Genomic DNA, 21,010 nt, shown 5'->3' with positions numbered 1-21,010 from the left:
GGCGGGATGGGAGGGGGGTTCTTTTAATTGGCGAGCACCACTGTCCGTGGGTCCATTAGAACACTAGATGTCAAAGAAACCTTCACTTACAAAAAAGGCTGATCTCATTAACAATGCGTTAATCCCTATATGGAGTTAACTGGGCTCAAGCAGACACTTGCACAAAGCCGTTTAAAACAATAATTATGTCAGTTCGAAATGCAATATCGGCAGCTCGATGTTCGGATTTAAACACGCTTCTTAATTTGTTCTCCTTCAGTGTGACAATTCACCAGAGTGTCTTTCGACGAGGTAGGCGGTAAGTGAGGGGAGTGTTGGTAACGTGTGTTTGCATCAATTAATTAATAGGATGGATGTAAGTGGCGGGTACAGTGGATAAGAAAGTACAGGAGGTGCAGCCAAACTGTCGGATGAAAATGGGAGTGACATGAAAACGTTCTGGTCCAGTATTCCTGGGACTGCAATTGGTGCAAGTCTATCAGATATGAGCCTTGTTGAACACTTCCGGTTCAGTGTTGAGAGCTTCTCTCTGGCTGTGATGTAAGTGAAAGTGACTAGACTGCAAATACTGTTTCCAAAGCAGCGTCTGTCAACAATCCGGCAAACCCCTGGGTCTAGGAGGCAGCCTCATATATACGCAGATACAAAGAAATGGACGAATGGAAATGGATGTTCAGGCAGATAACAGAGGGACGAACGTCAACTTTATTAACATGCGCCAAAATAAATAAATGTTCAACAGAAATGTCTTAGTGTTGTCAGTCGCTTTGGGAAAGATTTGTACATACCATACGAAGTGTCTAATGTGGTATTTCAACTAGCCGATATGAGACTTTTATTTACAACTGTAATGAATAGATTAACAATGCATGCTTAGATTGTATCGATATCCAGCGAGAAAAATAGAACCTCGGAAAGCTAATCTTAAAAGGGAAAATAAATATGGACACATGTTTCTTCTTGTGTTCCAATACAACGTGGAAACAGACCCTTGGCTCCAAATAGTTCATGTTGACGATGTTTCCAAATGAAACTAGTCCCACCTGCTTAAGTTTGGCCAATATTCATGCAAACTTTGCCTATTCGCATACTCATCCAAATGTCTTTTAAACTTTGTAATTTTACCTGCATCCACCACTTCATCTGGTAGTTCATTCCAAACACCAATCACTCCCTGTGTACAAAGAAGTTGCCCCTCATGTCTTTTTAAAAATCTTTCTGTTCACACCTTCAAAATATGCTCCCACCCCGCCCCCAGCTTTGAACTCACGAATCTGAGCGAAACAAACTTTGCTATTCACCTTATCTATGCCCTTCGTGGTTTTATAAACCTCTATAAGGTCACACCTCAACCTCCTACATTCTAGTGAAAAAACTCCCAGCCTGTGCAGCCTATTCTTATAACTCAAACTCTCCATTCCTGGCAACCTCATGGTATATCTTTTCTGAACGCTCCCCTGGCTAATAATATCTTTCCTACAACAGGGCGACCAGAAGTACACCAGAAGAGGCCTGTACAACCCCAACCTTACATCCCAGATAAGATGCTAGGAAATACCAAGAGCAAGTACAATCTGCATTACTTCAGTCGAGGAATCCTCACAAATAAAGTAAATACATTAATTTTAAAGATGATCAAAACCTGCTAAACGGTTGCCCGAGGAGATTTTTTTATGATTTTTCTGCTCACTTTCAATTGCCTGCGGATTTATTTAAACGAGGACAGAAGGCTCTTAAATAAACCAGCTGAGAAACTTCCTGCATCGGAAAGAGGGCTACATCACAGATCTTTGTGCAGTTCAAAGGTTTGGGGCCCTTTTAAAACCCCCGTCACGTCACAGTTAGCAGCTCTTGTATTTGAACAGCTGCTCGGGGGCTGAACTGAAGCAAACACAGCAAAGTCTGGCTCGGAAACTGCACTGGCTGCTGTAACGCCTTGCAACCTGCTCTTCCAGAGCCCGAGCCCTCACTCAACAGCTTTGATATGTCCAGAGAGCCCGAGGAACGGCGTATCAGAGAGGGCTGCACGTGTGCCTGTCATATTCATCTGCATACATTGGCACTTGATCTCAAATACCTAAAACAAACACAAATATAAGCAGTGAATAGCGTGACCGGTGCACATGGATTCGCGCATGTTAGTATAATGTACAAACATGGAAAAAGCACATTGACAGCACAAACGGATGGTTTAGTACGTACATGCACAGCACTCATATGTAATAGATACATATTACATACATTTAAGATACATCTATATCAAAATTCAGAATATCATCTTTCTCGCATAGGTCTGGATTACAACTGACTCAGTGTGATTTCAGAGAACTGTTTGGTCTCAGGTTTACTAATAGTTGACAGGTATTAGCTATGTCTTTGTTCTAAATTACAAAGCAAATTTCTGAAGCAAAAAAAAAGCATTTCAGCGCACTACAGAGGTCCCGGCTTCAGTCGAGTCGCTTCGGCTGTCATTCCCTCCTTTCCCCAGATTCCCGAAACACCATCAACAACATGGGCCCTTGGTGAGCACGTGACCACGAAAGGGCGGTGTCTCCAGTTTCAACACTATCACTTAACCAGTACATCCTAAACTTTACAGTGCAGCACATGATCCATTCTCTGGAGTCGGTACAGACCTACTGTCCAGCGGAATAGGGGCGTTACATCTCTCCTATTCGTCCAGAGAACTGTAACACTGCCATGCTCATGGTAAACTGTCACTTAGGCTAGGTTCAATCGGAAGTGACATAGTTGAGAGTTTTTGGAATCGGCACGTATCGGTTAGCAGGAATATCCTATTGGAACAAAGTCACGAGCCTCTGCTTTCTATCTAACATTGGGTTCAGATGTTAGATTTCAGATTCCAATATGGTTGCAGTTATGGCCTGGGTGAGTTCCGACGGTTCACAAGCAAATCAAGTGCAGCATCTACAGTCTACTTTGTTGGCTTACTTCCTCACTAGGCTCAGGCTGTGTTCAGTGTCACTCTAGTGCCAGATTCAGTCTCAGACTCAACTATCAAACTCAAATTGGGTCTCAGACATTTCACATTTTGTTTGAGATTCGCATTTCAATTTACTATTGGATTGAGGCAGAATTGCTACAGAAAAGGCAAAATACTGTGGATCCAGCAAATCTGAAACAAACTAAATAGTATGCTGGAGAAACTTATCTCTTATTTCCGGAGAAGAAAACAGAGTTAACAATTCAAGTCTGGTATGACTTCTTCAGAACTGAAGTCCTGAGTTCAAAAGAAGAGTCATATTAGACCCGAATTGTTAACACTGTTTCTCTCTATATACATGCTGCCAGGTCTGCTGAGTTCCTCCAGCATAATCTGTGCTTGTTTCAGTACAGTTCAAGATTGGATCCTATTTCTCCTAGCTCACAGCGACATAATGACAGACACAGATGTAAACAATTACACCCATCTAATGTCTGTTGATTCCTTTCAAACTAATTCACTCGATCTATTATAAGATAACAAAGTGTGGGGCTGGATGAACACAGCAGGCCAAACAGCATCTTAGGAGCACAAAAGCTGATGTTTTGGGCCTAGACCCTTCATCAGAAAAGCCTTTTCTGATGAAGGGTCTAGGCCCGCAATGTCAGCTTTTGTGCTCCTAAGATGCTGCTTGGCCTGCTGTGTTCATCCAGCCCCACACTTTGTTATCTTGGATTCTCCAGCATCTGCAGTTCCCATTATCTCTGATCACTCAATTCTATTCCCTGGTTTGGTTCTCATTGTTCTGCAAGTTTACTTTACAATGTTTGTTTTATTCCTCATTGTTTCCACAACCACTATCCTTAAGGACATAAATTTCTAGGTCATTGCAACCTGCTGTATAAAATTTGTTTTTCTTTACAATCCCCTTTCAGGTCATTCCTGGAACTATAAACTTATGTCCTGGCATGCCAGTATGATCAACTGAAGGAAAGTGTTCTTCCTTGGATACATTACAAAAAATTATCATAATCTTGTACAACTCCCTCAAATCTCTTCTCAATCATCTTCACTCCAAGAAGATCAACAGCAGCATTTCCAATCTGACCTTGTAAGTAGCCCATCATCACTGCCAACACCCCCATCCCCCCACTTCCCTGGAAGCATATTGGTAAATCCCCTCTACACTCTCTTTATTCTTTGTGATATTGATTTCTGTTTGTGTATTCTATTGTGACAGTTGCTTCCCATTACTGCACTCCGAAACTATCCTTGCTGTCAGAAAAAGAAACAGTTGATGGCTCAAATTTAATCAGCAGTCATCATCTTCATTCTTACCACTGTACCTGTGGCGATACAAGTTTTAGATGGATTCACACTATGAATGATTTGGTAATCTGTTCACAACTCCTTATAGTATACATGTCATTGTTGGAGTTTCCATGGTAATATATGAGATTTGCTACTTTAATTTTATGTCATCAATACATCTTTTCCTTTGCATTTGTATTGGTGGAAATATTGTATATTGTGTCAATAACTAGTGATACCTTCAGTCTCATTTGATGTGGTATAAATGCATAATGGAGCTTGTTCCCTTTTCAAGTAAGAAATGAGAACATGTGTCTCAGGAATGACTGAAATGCAGATAGATATTTGGCTCCTTTGAACATCCACTATTTCAACTAATGGGTTGGCCAATCAATGGTGTACATCCATGACGCTATCAGAAGTACAGTTAGAGATATTCTCAATTTATGCCAATTCTGCCACCCTGTCTGGTGTTCAACAGAAGCTCCCAAAACCTCTTATACTGTCAATGAAAACTTGAATCCATGGTTTCCCATCGCCTAATGGCCAATTTGTACGAAGGCACTTTGGAGAGTAGGGGAGTTAGTAGGGTTTGTAAGGTATTGAAATGACAGGAAGAATTCTGAAAGCCCACATCTATGTAAGCACTCCACAATACACTTAGTGACATATGGCTAGAAGCATGAAGTTGTAAACCAAATTTTTTAAAAATTCATTTTTGGGAAGTGGGTATCACTGGCTGGCCACCATTTATTGCACATCCTGAGTTGCCATTGACAAGGTGGTCGTGAGCTGCTTTCTTGAACCACTGCAGTCCACCTGCTGTGGGTTGACCCACAATGACATTAGGGGGGAAATTCCAGGATTTTGACCCAGTGACAGCTAAGAATAGTGATATATTTCCAAGTCAGGATGGTGAGTGACTTGGAGCACAACTTAAAAGTGGTGGTATTCCAATATCTCTGCCGCCCTTCTCCTTCTAGATGGAAGTGGTCATGGGTTTGGAAGGTGATGTCTGAGGATCTTTGGTGAATTTCTGCAGTGCACCTTGTAGATAGTACACACTGCTGTTACTGAGCGTCGGTGGTGGATGGAGTGGATGCTTGTGGATGCAGTGCAATCAAGCGGGCTGCTTTGCCCTGGATGGTGTCAAGCTTCTTGAGTGTTGGTGAGCCTGCACTCATCCAGGCAATGGGGAGTATTCCATCATACTCCTGGCTTGTGCCTTGTAGATGATGAACAGGCTTTGGGGAGTCAGGAGGCGAGTTACTCACTGCAGTATTCCTCGGTCCTGACCTGGTCTTGTAGCCACTGTGTTTGTCTGGTGAGTCTAGTTGAGTTTCTAATAATTACTTGATAATTAATAAAACATCAGAAAGGAAATCTGCTAGGAATGGGGGTGAAGAAGCATTTGATATTCTTCCTACTCAACATCAAACCACTGAGTGACCCAAAACTTTAATTAAACAGGTAGTCACAGCTAACTAAAGAGATTCTCAGCGATCTACTCTGGTCATCCTGGTGATGACTTTGTCAAACGACACCTAAATTCTCTGGATTTGTGCATGTGAAACAAGTACTCATCTGTTCAAAAACCAGTGTGCAATTTAGATCTGCATATTCCAGATGAAAGTCAATTGCTGACTGAGGCTTTTGCATTCTATGGGCTGTGATAAGTCACATTCAGCAGTGACACGTGCAGATAGATGCGCCAATGTGGCGTCCACTTCACTGATTCTGTTGGCCAAAAGGAAATGATCTGCTCAATCAAAATGTGTATGTTCCAAGTGAAAACAAATTTAATATTCAAGAATCATTGACCGCATACACTGTCTATAATGTTATTTCTATCAAACGTTCTCAGCATGGCAACAGCACAGCAATCAATTTAATTTTGCTCTCTCTTATACGCAAGAGACTCCATCGTGCAAAATAGCCCTGTCATCACATAAAAGTTGAAAGCGTCCCATTTTACGAGAATCTCCGAAGCATCGAGGAATCCACCTCGCACCCCCATCCTCCCTCCCCAACCGCTATAGATAGAAAATTGTTGTTGGAACATCTGCAGATATTGTACAGTTCTTGATTCGCGCTAAAGGCCTGAAGTTACCTAGCAATCGTCCGTTGAGAGAATATATTCGTTATTTTCAGGTCTCCCTCATATCTTCCACCAGGGAATGCAACAATTTTCTGGTTGAGAAGCTACTGGATCCCTACCATTGATAATCTGCAGTTTTTGTTTTCCCGTTTAGCTCGTGAATATGGGGCTCCTTTGGTAACTGTTTGTCTTCTTTTTACCCTCATGAGAAAATTAGAGGCCATAGCTCTTCACACTTGGAGTTTAAATATGAACTCTGCAAATGCAGTTAGTTTGGCCTGCATCACCAAGCGAGTTCTTCACCCTTCTAGTGGATACAATGACCTCGGAGCGTCTGTCATCATCAGGTGTTTAGGTAACCAAAGGGTGCTGTTCCGACAGTCAGTGTACTAAAAGTGGAATAAAGGGTGTCCTAGTGAGCGAAATGACATGCAGTAAATAATTCTCCGACTGATAATCAAATCACCTAGGGTTAGATTAAGGCCCCGGTTCGAGCAGAGAAAATGTGTTAGGCCCGGACTCACTATTAGACACACGGGCAGCCTCAGCTTTAGGCGAGGACTCACTTTTAGATATATCAGTCTTGTCCTGAATTTCACACCAAGTCTTGGTCTCAGACTCAGTCTCAGATTCCTCATCAGGGATAGGATGCTATTATGTTACCGCCTTTATACTCTGATCATTATCTGGATGGTGTGATACGCAGCTGCAGTCCCGGGTTATAGTGGCGGCTGCACCACACACTGAGTTCAGCAACAAAGACGTGCTGCATATATATGCTCGGACACACGCACAGAGCTCTGCTCTACGGGCAGCTTATTCTTTTTGTTAAAAGAAAGCAAATAGAAACACCATTGGACAACGGAACATTAAAAAGATTCCACACAATGTTGAGTAAGTTCCCAGGTAATCAAACAGACTGCTTGGAAATTTGGACAAAGCAGACTGCGAGAAAACTCAAAATGAGGTTCGACTGTTGCAGGTGCTCTTGCCCTACTTCCAGATTGCGAGTATTCAGGGATCAACTCTACTCCCAAATTAGACTCCCTCTCTCGAGCTTGTAAAGCCAATCTCTGACTCGAATTCAAGACAAATAGAGCATTTAATGCAACCCCAAGAAACAATTATTGGACCTAAAAGTTTTTTTTTAATTGTGACTTAATATTTCAGGTCTAGATCAGTTATCAAGAGTACTAACAAATGTTTCTCTTCTACCCTGTGTATATTTGCCGCATCCTCTTTTTTTGTTGAAATCGCGGGTTTGTTTCATTTACCCAATCATAGCTTTAGTCAGGGACTAGCCCTGCGTTAAGCATAGCCGGTTATATTGCACAGCTGCCCAGGAGGGAGCGCTACATGTGCGTAGACACATGGACAACATTCCTCCTCCGGTAGTTACATTCATACTGTTTCCAGAGAACTCGGTCCCTGCACTCGCTCCACATCGAAGTGAACTCAGGAGAGGTCAAAGAAATTCCACGAGGGTTCCATCCGGGACACCCTGAGCTCCTGGTTAGTTCCATTGTCAATCTCCAGCAGTGTGTGACCACCTCTCCAAGGTTCCCACACTTTTGGGCTTTGGGTTTTTGACAGAGCTACCCGATCGACTGCTGTATTACAATTTTAGCTTCACTGCACAGCTTGCCCGCGACGTTCGGTAGCAATATCAATGCACTTTCAGTCCAGACTGTCAGGAGGTCATTATTCGGAAACATTCGCTCTGTTTCTGTCTCCACGCGTGCAGCCAGAGCTGCGGAGTGTTTCCAATATTCGTTTATGTTTATCTCAGATCTCCAGTATTTTGCGTTTGTACCTTCAGTCTGGCGTGCAGTTCCGCCTCTCAGCCATGCAGCGCTCCTGTGACACAGCCAGGGCCGGACCGGCTCTATATCCAGTTTGTGCTGATCGTGGAGGGAGCTCTCTGCATGCAGACGCAGGACACCACTCACTTTGGCGAACGTGTTAATGCTCAGAACGTACTCGGAGATGAATCTCCACTTTCCAAACTTTGAAATTATCTTTCGAGACAGCCCAAGTGTGTCTCACGGGGAGACCCTGAGCTTTTAGGTGTTGTGTCAAAACCAGACGTGTGACACGCCATGTCCACCACCACCCCATAGCACCCCCACCATCACCCCGCCACACGCCGCCCACCCCCCACCCTCCACATTCCCACACCCGAGAATCTGATGGCTTCTCCTTAGAGAGAGTTTGGCCTTTGCTCCAGATTGACAACAGAGGTTTAGTGTCATGTTAAACAGAAAAAGGAGCTGAATTCCGTAGCACAAAGGAGCCATCGGCTAATCCATTCAGCCTGAGAGTCAGGTTCGGTTTCACTGCCTATCATTACATTTCAGAAAAATTCTGACAGCTCGAGTGTCATTTGCAAATCAGATTGCACCGGAAATGGGAAGTGCCGAAGGTTGCAATGGAAAGTACAAACGTTAATCTCTGGTTTGGCATCTGACTCGTCCTCGGGATCACTCGGATGTCCCTTTCCACTCAGTTATTAGCAAAGTGCTGCATTTCCCATCTGCAGCCTAACTGCTGACGGAATGGATTGAACCTGGTGCTGAGATCAAACTCGGAGCAGAGCAAGGGCCCTGTTTTACTGAAGGTTGAAATTTGAGTTGGGCAGATGGGTTGCATCCCCGTTTAAGGTGCAGCACATTTCTGCGGTCCACAAGTAATGAAAGGACTGCCGGAATCTGTTTGCTGTGCAGTCAGGGTCCTTTGCATTGGACAGATTGTATTAGAACCGGTTTCCTAATGACAGAGTTTACCATTCAAGTCCGGGTGCCGTGAGCCCTGCTCCCTGTGCCGAGAACCTCTTAGGGGTCGGTCACTTGAGAGGGATGGGGTCTGAGGTGGATGGGGAAACCTCCAGCCTCTCGGAGAAACGGACACTGCTGGCGTTGGTGGTATAAGTAGCTGTCTGCCACTTGGCTGCGCCGGAGCTCTGAAAGAGGAACTGAAACAGAGCGGATCCCTCTTCGATCCCTCCTTTCTGTCTCTAAATTAGTGTGGACGGGATGGTCACTGATTTGTAACGTTTAAAGACCGTTTTTCTCTTTTTTAAAAAAAAATAAGCACGGTAGAGTCCTTAAAGCGACATGCAGTTTGCTGAATTGAGAAACCTCTAGCTCCCGGTCTAATCCGGCAAGCTGGTACCTCAGTGCATCCAGACGCTTCTATCACAACAACGTGAAAACACTTATTTTGGTTAAAAAATGTAACGGCCAGTGAAATCAACATTGTAAAATAGAGGAATTAGAAAGCACTCCCAAAATAATTGTGCAGAAGGAACAAACTGAATTTGTTTCTTTTTACCGAATATACAGTGAGCTGGAGGAAGACATTTGGGCCGTTGATCACTTGTAAACTTATTTTTGTTGCTCTTATAAGCCTCCGGAGCGAACCTGAAACGCGGGGGCGGGGCGGGAGAGTGGGGGGTGGGGGCGATTGTGAGATGTTTGGCAGCTTTTCCCCGAGTGTTTGTGAATGTTGCCCGAGATTGGACACACTTTCTCCCTGTTTGGTTGGGTTTGGAAACTGCATGGCATCCTCCCAGTGCTGTTACGGTGGGGTGCGTACGGGAGAGGGAGGGGGCAGCCCCTGGAGTCTTCAAGCTGTTCACTTTGCAGTTTTTGTTTTGCATTCTTTTCGGACAAACACAAGAACTGTCTCTCCTCCTGTTCCTGTCCGTCTCTCTCCCTCTCCGTGTCTCTTTCTCTGCCTCTCTCTTTCTCCCTCTATTTCTCTAAAGTGTCTGGCCTGTATCTCTCCCTCCTTTTTTATCGCGTCTTGACTTTCTGTTCCTCCGCCTGTGTTCCTCTGCTTCTGTCCCTCTCTCTTTCTGCCCTTTGTCTTTCTCTCTGTCTTTGTCTCCCCTCTTCCCCTCCCTCTGTCGCTGTCTTTCTCTCTGTATGTCTATCTCTGTCTATGTCTCTCCCGTTCTGCCTTGCTTTCTCTCTTTGCCCCCCCATCCCCACCCCCAACCCGATATGTCTGTCTTTCTCTCTCTCACTCTGGCTTGCTCCCCCTGTCAGTATCCAGCCTTCTGTTTATCTCTCTGTGTGTATCCCCTCGTCTTTATCAGTCTCTCCCTCTTCCTTTTTTTTGTCTTTCACTCGTTCGGTCTCCCCATCTTTCTCTCTCTCACACTCTCTCTCCCCTCCTTCCTCGTGCTTGTCCTGTCTGCGTGGCTCCAGAGAGCAATGAAAGAAATCCCCCAGTAGGGACGGGCAGCCTATCACACGGCTGCGCTGCTGTTCCCTGACCGGGGTTGCCATGGCTGCCGCCATCAATCAAGAGGCGAACGACCAATGGGAGGCCGGGACCGGCACGCACACGGCGTCGGCTTCCCCCCCCCCCCCCCCACCCTGCTCGGCGCTGCCAATGATCCGAGCCTCGGTGCAAGTTGTCAAAGGCTCGGCTCGTTTAACAAGTCAGATCACTCCGGCTTAGCAAGTCATGGCGACCACAGCATCTAATCACTACATTACGAGCAGCAACATCCTCACCTCCAACTCCATCGTGCACGCAGAGCCAGGGAGCATGCAACAAGGGACAGCCTACAGGGATGCACAGAAACTGGTCCAGAATGATTACATGCAAAGCAATGGACACCCTCTCAGCCACGCTCACCAATGGTTAACGGCTCTCTCCCACGCCGAGGGCTCCCCCTGGTCGGCCGGCGTTCCGGCCAGCCCCCTCGGTCAGCAGGACATCAAGCCCTCGGTGCAATCCGGGAGGGACGAGCTGCATAGCGGGGGCACCCTGCATCACCGGCCCCCTCACATGGTCCACCAGCACGGCAATCACCACGGGGCGTGGGGCAACAGCACCTCCGCCCACCTGCCTAGCCTGGCTTCCAACGGCCAGAGCCTCATCTACTCGCAGCCTGGCTTCACCGTCAACGGCATGATCAACCCTGCCAGCAGCCAGGCCATGCACCACGGGCTGCGGGAGGCTCATGAGGAGCACCACCGGGAGCACGTCCCGCACCACCAGCAGCACCCACCGCACCATCACCACCACCAGCACCAGCACCAAGGCCACGAGCACTCGGACGAGGACACCCCCACCTCGGACGACTTGGAGCAGTTCGCCAAGCAGTTCAAGCAAAGGAGGATCAAGCTCGGATTTACCCAGGCCGATGTGGGACTCGCTCTCGGGACGCTGTACGGCAATGTCTTCTCGCAGACCACCATCTGCAGGTTCGAGGCGCTGCAGCTCAGCTTCAAGAACATGTGCAAACTCAAGCCCTTGTTGAACAAGTGGCTGGAGGAGGCTGACTCCTCGTCCGGAAGCCCCACCAGTATAGACAAAATCGCTGCCCAGGGCAGGAAGAGGAAAAAGCGGACCTCTATCGAGGTGAGCGTCAAAGGGGCTTTGGAGAGCCATTTTTTGAAGTGCCCCAAGCCCTCGGCCCAGGAGATCAACTCTCTGGCGGACAGCCTGCAGCTGGAAAAGGAGGTGGTCAGGGTTTGGTTTTGTAACAGAAGACAGAAAGAGAAACGAATGACTCCTCCCGGAGGAGCTCACCCCGGAGCCGAGGATGTATATGGGGCCAGAGACACTCCGCCGTCACATCATGGGGTTCAGACTTCTGTACAGTGAATGTCCACTTCTCTCACTTTTTGTTCCTTTTATTTGTTCTTTTCTTAACGAACAGCTTAAAACACTGGACTATCGTTACGATAGCTCACGCTAATGATGTGTTTTGACCTATACAGAAGGAGCTCGCAGGCAAATGCAGTGAGTATATAAATGAGAACAGAGGCACTGATATACATACCTTTACAAAACTGTGGCAAACAGACGCAAAACTGCCTGGATAGAATGTGTCCTGAAAGGCTGCTATCATTGATTATGTATAGATCCACTGTGACAGGCGGGGCAAGGGGATTTTTTTTGTAGGAAAGCAGAGGAGGATTTGGCCAGGAGCTGTAGTTTTGTTTGATGGAGGAAAAGGGGCGAAAGGAGAGTGGGGAAAAGAAAGGAAATTCCAATACAATGCTGTCCGGACTAGCCATCGTAGCAGTCTGTTTTATTTTTGAAATCTCAACCGAGTGGGAGATAATTCCCACTGAATTGTATGAGACGAAAGGCTGTGTGTGTGAACAGAAATTAGACTGTGTCAATCAGGTAGACAGGGGCTCACCTCGAACGACATCAAACTGTCCAAGATCTCAAGTTGGGAGCTGCAAAATAGCAAACCGCGATCAATTCACACAAACAAACAAAAAGTAACTAAATGAATGATAAATCGATAAACATCAGAGGCTCTAAACTACGACGGATCACCAAATAAAAGTTTAATCCCCATGTTTAACAAAAACTAATTCCGGTGGCCAAAATGCAATACATTTTTGTACGACAGGACTCTTACAAATCTGATAGCTGGGACTTGAACGCCTCCGAATTAGTACTGTACAATAATGAATTAAACAAAAAAAATCTCATTCAAAATGCTGTAGTTCCTGCCAATTGTTTTCGGGAAAAAATATATATTGCAGTATGAAACATTGTACTTATTAAATGTGCGCCCACAATCTAACATTTTAAAAAATCGGCAGTCGGATGTAATGAGACAAAACGCCCTGTAAAACATGTCAATATATTGCGCTTTCTTACAAAGAGCATATCCAAGCATTCAAAATTCTAGAAAAGATGTGTACATATTTGAGATATTTTGATGTGGTGATATGATTGTAACTTAACCGCAGTTATAGCGATTCCTAAAGACAATAAAATTTAGTGAAGTGTTAGAAAAAAAACATTTAAAAATTCAAAAAAAAAGCACCGGGTCAGATAGGTTGGTACAGAAAAAGAAATAACCCTGAGACACAAACTAAATTTGTGTCTGTTCGTTTAGGAACATGAAGTTAAAAGTGGAGTACTTTGTTAGAACCTTTTCTTATAGGTTTTCGAAGAGCGGTTACCATGCACATCTTATACCACTATGTATATATGTTGCATATATTTGTCTTTTGAACTGAAGAAGAACAAGCATTATCTGAATGATTTTTTTCCTTGTATACATTTTTCCATACTGCTGCCCAGGGAATTTTAATATCATTTTCAAGTGGCCTGCCTCAATGTATTTATTTCTTTAAAAGAAGTTCTGGAAACTGTTCTGTAGCTTTAATTGATTAGATGTTCTATGTGGGATGTACATTTTTTCCGTTATGCTATTTTTCCCCTTCTCTTGAAAAGATTGTTTTTGGTACATTTCAATGTGTCTTGTGAAGATAAAGAAACAACGCAGAGTCCCTTATATATTTATGTTAAAGTAATATTTTATTACTTACATAAAAGAAGCAATCGCAATCTCGAAGTCTTTATGTCTTGGTTTTGTGCTCTGACATTTCCTGAGCGGGTGGCCAGAGATATAGTTTGTTTTTTTCAAATCCGTATCATGGCCTCACTTTTATTATTCTAATAAGGGTATGAACATAATATTCATTTCCATAGACACGGCATTAACCTCATGAAAACAATCACGAAAGATACTGAGAAACACGCGCGCACAGAGACACAGATGTGTCAATCTACCTTATCAAATACTTCGATTTCGTAAATGATATGTTTTTATTTTACTTTTGGGTGCGCATACAAACAGAATATGTTTTCCACTCATTTTTAAACACGTTAGACCTGTACGTGTGAATGTTATAATCGCGCAGACAGGTATCTGCTTACCTACTGATTCAGCATTTTACAATTTAATGCTTCAACTAAGTTAAGTCACACCTGCACACATTTTATACATGTGCCACATTCACTTGTTATTTTAGATTGTTGCATCATTTAACTAACAAAACAATATGGGCAAACTGTAATTCCAATTGTTAACGTCGCACGTGTTAGGTGCCTGGCAGTGTTCAACAGACGGGTTTCTCCGATTTATAAAATACTCTATTGATGTATACTTAAGCTCATTTCATTTTGAGTTAGCTGCAATAATTGGTAGATCGGATTTCATTCGAGAAATTAAAAGTTACAACCGCCTGGCTGACTGGTCGGCCCCTGGTTCGCTTCTGCGCTCAGTCAATATTACACACGTACAAAACATATTCAGTTAAATTATCTTATCAATACAGACAAAAAAAATTGACAGAAAGAAGAAGTGTTTTCTGACCACAAACGTGCTGATCGGGTGAAATGTTGTAGTTGGATATGGATCGAGAGCATTGTTCAATAGCTGCCACTGCATTATCTGTAAGGAATGCGGCTGCCCTCTACAGGCTAGGACCCCTCACTGGCCCACGACTTTCCACCAAAGCAGTTCAATTCTACCTGCTACGATTTTCAATTTCTTTTTGTGTGTGTAGTCTGGAAGAGTAAGCATTTAATTACATTTGTGACCAGGTACCGTGATAACAAGTTGTAAACTACCGGGCATATTGGTTATTCGGGCACAGTGGGCCAGATGTTAGGAAAGTACAAACGACCCAGGCAAATATTTTCCTTCAATGTTTTCTCATGCGTTCGTACAGTTGCAGTGCTAAACTTTAAAGTGCAAAACATATCTAAGCCAGACTGCCGGCATTGTGGCTAATATAGAAATGTGTCACTTCAGCGAGAGCATTTCGTAATATGAGTTAACGAATAATTGTGAGTTAATACAATCTAAACAGAGCGTGTAGGCAACAAAACTCGAGCCATTATTGCATAATAATAAAACTTCTAATAAATGCATTATTTACCATTTAATTAGTGCAGTTTTCAATTTTAAAATTATACAGCGACTTTCTAGATTATCCTCAGATTTTAAATGTAAATATAATCGATAATCAAAAGTTGTTCAGTGTTTTGGAGGCCCCGTCTCGTTCGGCGAATTTCCTTTCGGTGTTAAATGGTTGATATAGGACTCCTCTTTTAAATTAGTTTCATACCAACAAGTGAAATGAAGACGTGTATAAAGAAACTCTGTGTTAAATGGAATTCCAGATTCAGATCTGAGACAGACGAGATATTTTGCTATCAATGGGAATTATTAAATTAGGCTCGCGTAATGTAGCCATTAATTTGTTTTCATAAACCTTTTTAAAACACCGTGTTTTGTCTCGCCCATCAACACTGACAGCCCGGGGCAATATAGATTGGAGGCTACTTATAAAATTGGTTAAGTTTAATTCCGTCTGTTTTTGTTTTGTGTCTGTCATGCTCTTATTGATTTTTTCGGGAAGAGACACATTTTCGATCTTAAGCACGGATTGCAGAATAGAGTAGTGTTTTTCAGCAAGATCAAGATAGATTTTTTATGTGATATATAACTGATGAAACAAAGCATTTGCGCTGTCTTGTTTTACTTCCTTTTAAATTAATGCGGATGATGATCAGGAAAGATATTATTTTCTGGTGCAAAAAAAACCTTTACAGAACAACAGTAAACGATTCCCCTAAAAACAGAAACCTCTTCTACCCCTGAAAATTGATCTCTACAGAAATGGAATTACGTTACATTGAAATAAAACACACGAGTTGTGATAACTGTACCGGAGAAATAAATTCATTTCATAACCAAATATTACTATGACCATCGTTTTTAAAAATATTCCTGAAAAATATGAAGATTAGAAATTACAGACGTGCTATTGCAAAACTACCGATGCCTTTAACACTAAATTACTAACCGTGATTCAAATAAATTGTAATCAATAACGATTTCAATTCATTTATATATGTAGTTATAATCATGAATCTTAGCATTAAATTATACAATGTTTGGACATAAATAGAAAAGATAATAACCATAAAAAGTTTGAAATTAAGAAATTTTAACAAAGACACATTCAAAATACGAAACTTGTGTGTGGGGCCGTCAATACTGTGGTTTGGTCCTCAACTCTGATGGAGGACACATTTCCAAATGTGATTGCTTATTTGAAACTGTAAGCAAACATCTCGGTGTGTTCAAACAGACTATCCCGTCCATAAAACATTCAGCAGCCGCGAGTTATTAACGCCAGGCATAGAATAGATTGTAACCCATGGGCCTCAGAACGAAAACAAAATAGCGTTTTGAACGGTAAATAGAATGAGTTAAATTATAACTTGTTAGTCATTGTTGTTTAGTAAACTCTAAACGGGGGCAATACGTTTGACTAAGTAATGGGAATGGAGGGGGTGGAGAGGCATGGGAATTTATTAACTCCCGATCAGGTAAAGAGCAAAATCAGGCGCGCGTCCATTAGTTATGCTTGAAAACCATGTAAACTTAGCTACAGGCCGCTTTGTGCAAATACGCGAACAAAGACCACGTCTAACGTCTAAAGTAAGCAGATAGACCGGCACGATACAAACTCCGAACTAAATTGTTAGTCGAGGGATAGGCTACACCCCAGCCACACACGTGGACTTGAGAAAAAAAAATTTTAACAGACGCTTTCTGCGCATTGAATTAAGGGAGCACGACAGTGACTCTTTGGGACCGTTACAAACTGAAAACTCATTAATATCGAAAATCAAATTGTAAGTTAATTCAATTCTCCCAGTAGCCGAATGTTGATACACACAAGCTACGTGGGCACTGGGATAAGGGGAGAGATTTGCAACCATACTCTGTTCAACCAATTATAGCACAAGCGCACAGAACCGACAGCAAGACTCAGTTGTGTAACACATTGAAATTACTAAAGGGTGAAGCCCATGTTTTGTGCATGCATATACGATGACGTATTGAGTAAATACACGCAAATAATACATCCATCATATAGCGCACAAGAAGATTATTTCTGCCCACAGTTTACGGGATGTCCAGATAGACCAACAAAAATACAGCAGCTAGCGCAAATTGAAAAGTCATACAAGTTATAGAACACAGAGACATTCTAGTTTCCATAAACACGAATGCATTTTTCAACACCTCTGCATTTGCACTGACACATGCATTAAAAAAACACGCCTGTAAACAGTAAAAAGGTGAAGGGGTTTCGCAGTTATAATAGAGATGTTTTCTCAGTCACTGATCACAAGGGCAAGAAGGTAATGTGAGTCGAGTGGAAACTAGGTTTTGCAGGAATACCGTATTATTTTGCATTGTGATTTATTTTCAGATATTCACATAACACAGCTCGAACAGTGCAGTTAGTAGTCCAGGTAGAAGCTGTCTTAAATCGGAAAAAACACAATAACTATATTTAGATGATATTGCAGATCAGATGGTCATATCTTCCGTTACTGTATTGCAGCCATCCGTGCAATGTGACCGCTACACTGTCCAGTGATAGCTCATATTGATGTTTGTCAATGTTTCTATGTTTGCATTTTACACAAAATACATATACCCGAGTGACTTGTTGCTGTACTAAACACAATATTATCGGCGGCTGTTGTCTGATAGAGTGCGTGTGATTTTGGCGTAAAAATGTGAGAAGTAAGCGTTCAAAGGGTTAACCAAATATTTTTTGTTTGGAGTTAGAGACCTTGTTGCTCCTAGCATAGATTTCCTGCTTCTACATGTGTCTGAAAGTAACCAGTGCTCCATTGGAAAGCACTCGTCTCCATTAAAACATAACAACACGTAGAAAGGAACGCAGCTTCTTAGTGCAGTAAGAAATAATATAGGTCAATGTATCTTTGATTCTGCATATTGACAGTTATTCTAAGGACCATAAATTATCGTGCTGCAAATGGATAATGTCTGATGCTAGCTTATGAGCCGCTAATGGATACCTGGAAATCATGTTTTAGAGGCAAAGTTATATTTGTCGCTGATCGTACTTTGCACTCTCAAAGAAGATAATAGATCTCTCTCTATTAACGAATAAAGCATTTCATCTGTTCAGCCCCAGACCATCAATGCGGTTATTACCATCGCGCAATAAAACAATAGGAAACGGCCTTTGCCTAGTGAATGAGGTTCAAGCGTCCATTTCCAACAGCGACGCCGATCTTTGTCATTACAAATGTAAATAATATTATGCCATGAAAGTTCGTAACATCTACCCCAGTTTAGGAACGCTCATCGACACAGGCTTTTTTGTTCGTTGTATTTTGTTGTACCACAGCAACTTGACAGCTCAAACATTTCTTGTCAATAGTGTTTTCTTTTATTGATGATGCAGATGTACAATTTAAAATATCGGGAGCAGCAATTAAATGCTGTTGTGAGTTTTTGTGGGCTGTTTGGTTAGTCATTGGCACTCGTAGGTTGGACAGAGAAGATGCACTTCATTGACGTTGCGGCTGCAATTTGAAATTAAGTTTACTAATGAACGAAATTCATCCTAGGCGTAGTAATTGTGGATACCTTTACGTGCATGTGTGAGAAAAACTGGGAGAGTTTAAAAGTAATTCAAAGATGAACACAAAAAAAACAAATTACACGGTTGATGTCTTTTTAAAAGAAATATATTTCAAAAATGTATTTCATAATAAATATAGTTAAGCATTGGTAAATCTAGAATTTGTAATTTTATTGAAATAACTGGAGGAAATGCCTCTGCTACATTTCCCTTCATTCCAGTTCTGTGCTTTAGAAATGTGGTCACTGGCTTGATGTTGCTCTTTAAAAAGCCAGTCACATAAAAAATGGAGGACAGTGACATGAAAGAAGACTGGCTACATGTAAGGTGAGAAAGTTTCTTGCTGCACTGTGAATTATGATTTGGGCATCTTTTGTGCTCCTGCCCCCAAAGCAATGGAGGCAGGAACTGATGGGAAACACAATTAATTATTAATCCATAAACAAAATCTTTGACTGTCGTGGAGTTGGGATAAGAGTTTGTTGCTCGTTCGTAAGCGTGGAATTAACACACAGCCAGGTAATGCACTCGTGACTTTCCTTACGTTGGCTTGGTATCAGTGCATCTTGCGACAGCTAAAATGCTGTAAAATATTATCAGCAACGTATTTGCTTTTACGTTATGTTAATTATTTGCCACTACGACGCTATTTCGAGGGGAAAACAATTCAAGGCAAATCTAAATCATGGAGAAGTGTGCATATTTTCAATGTTGCCAAAACTCTGTATTTTGAACCACAAACAATTCCGTATTTCCATCAATGGTAATTTCCAGCTTTGGTAAACTCGACCTGAAAGTACAACGGAATGTAAAATACTTATTATCACAAAAATTCAACATTCCAGCTTAATTCAACTGAATAGATAACTGCACTATACCATCACTGACGAAAGGTCTTTTTGTTGCATGCAACATATATTTGTAGTTTTTTTTCGTTTAGTCTCTGGCCATCACTTTGTAAACCAACAGAATCAAACTGATTTTGCATATTTATGTCAGGTCAGAAAATCTAATTCAGTTCATTTGAGGTAATAAATGCAGTTTTCATGTTCCAGCACTGTTTGTAGGCCATCAAAAAAAAACGCCTACTAGCATTGCTGTCAGCCACATTGTTGAATGTTTACTAACAATACTGGCAACTTTCTGGAAACAGAGGCAAGCGCACACTATCTGGCGCAGATAGAATATTTTGTCAGTTATAAACATTTTTTTCTGTGGCTTCAGTGTAGACATTTACTTTAAAGGAAATCTGATTTGAATATTTTCCAGCGTGGACAAATTCAACAACATATCCAAACCACTTAACACACACACATAATATGAAGTGTTTTGAAAGTTCGCGTCTGTGTGCTACTGTAAGCTGTCTGCTCGCCAGGCTGAGTGAACATGATGCATTGGCGCGGCCTATCGGTCAGAATGGGCAACTACCGCTTCCAAAGGTTTACGAAACCCGTACAGCTGCTTATGCCTGCACAATTCTGCCAGGGATTACTGCTTTTATGACATTTTACGCCACGACATCATTAAAGCTTTTGCAGTGAAAACAGTACTGATTAAACTCGATTGTTTAAAAAGTTGTGGTAACCCGAGCTTTACTTGTACAGACAAAATATCGAGTGTTTCTATATCCTTCACTGATTATTACAATCAGACTGAATGTTCTCTGATCAATCATCGATTAGCCCATCGAATAGAGGACAGTTGTTTCTTGTGTGATGTACACCACAGCAAGTTTGCATACTAGCCAATTTCAGGTAAGAGTCAGTTGTCCGTACACCATCCTGTAGTGTTCACTATTAATCAAACAATTGTTGTATTGTGGTCAATACGAGTTAGTTTAGGTGGAGTGGAAACGCGCGTTAATGAACATTGCAATCGTTCCATTGACGTGGGATTGAATCAGTACACAAACCTTAATCTTTCTCATCGTATAAAAAGAAACATAATATTGTCTAACGCTGCAATATAATTAACACTTGAGTTAAACATCCCAGGACGAATACTTTTTCGAAAAAAAAGCCTCAAATGTTGGTCCTTTAGACGTTTGTTGCTATGCATACGTGGATGCGTTTATATAAAGAAGAACGACATCAGTTTTGAATTGACTCCATCGCAGGAGAGGAATTTCGTTTCCAAATCTCCCAAATCAGGACACATTCTCACCCTGGCTTGAAGTGGACTGGATGGCACTGACAACAGACTCGCTGGTGAACCAGCTTATAAGTTGCAGCTGCTGGTGAACGCTATTGTGTGTAAACTTCTAACGTGTACATTGTTTGGACGCGGTATTTGAATGAGGTAAACCAAACATATGTTTCATTTTTTGAAAAATACGACGAGTTACCTCATTATTCCAACTGTTTGTTTTGCTCTTCATGCTGCTATCAAACGTTACAGTTT

General features: G+C 42.3%; 2 protein-coding genes across 2 annotated transcripts in view; one reads left to right on the top strand and one right to left on the bottom strand.

Annotated features, from left to right (window-relative positions):
• Positions 1-10,766: 10,766 nt before the first annotated feature.
• On the top strand, positions 10,767-13,661 carry pou3f2b (POU class 3 homeobox 2b). The gene has a single exon (XM_048530820.1). It carries the CDS (start codon positions 10,827-10,829, stop codon positions 11,973-11,975), a length of 1,149 nt encoding a protein of 382 aa, XP_048386777.1. The 5' UTR covers positions 10,767-10,826; the 3' UTR covers positions 11,976-13,661.
• A 233-nt stretch (positions 13,662-13,894) lies between these two features.
• Positions 13,895-21,010, bottom strand: part of fbxl4 (F-box and leucine-rich repeat protein 4) — a 134,413-nt gene continuing 127,297 nt past the window's right edge. Inside the window, exon 8 of the mRNA XM_048530816.1 lies at positions 13,895-14,693. Coding sequence (XP_048386773.1) covers positions 14,617-14,693 — 77 coding nt within the window. The 3' untranslated portion in view covers positions 13,895-14,616. The remainder of the gene's footprint in view (positions 14,694-21,010) is intronic.

Source organism: Stegostoma tigrinum, chromosome 4 (assembly GCF_030684315.1).
Source record: "Stegostoma tigrinum isolate sSteTig4 chromosome 4, sSteTig4.hap1, whole genome shotgun sequence".
NCBI classification, from domain to species: Eukaryota; Metazoa; Chordata; class Chondrichthyes; order Orectolobiformes; family Stegostomatidae; genus Stegostoma; species Stegostoma tigrinum.
Note: the sequence above shows the minus strand (reverse complement) of the source record. Positions and strands in the feature narration are given on the sequence as shown.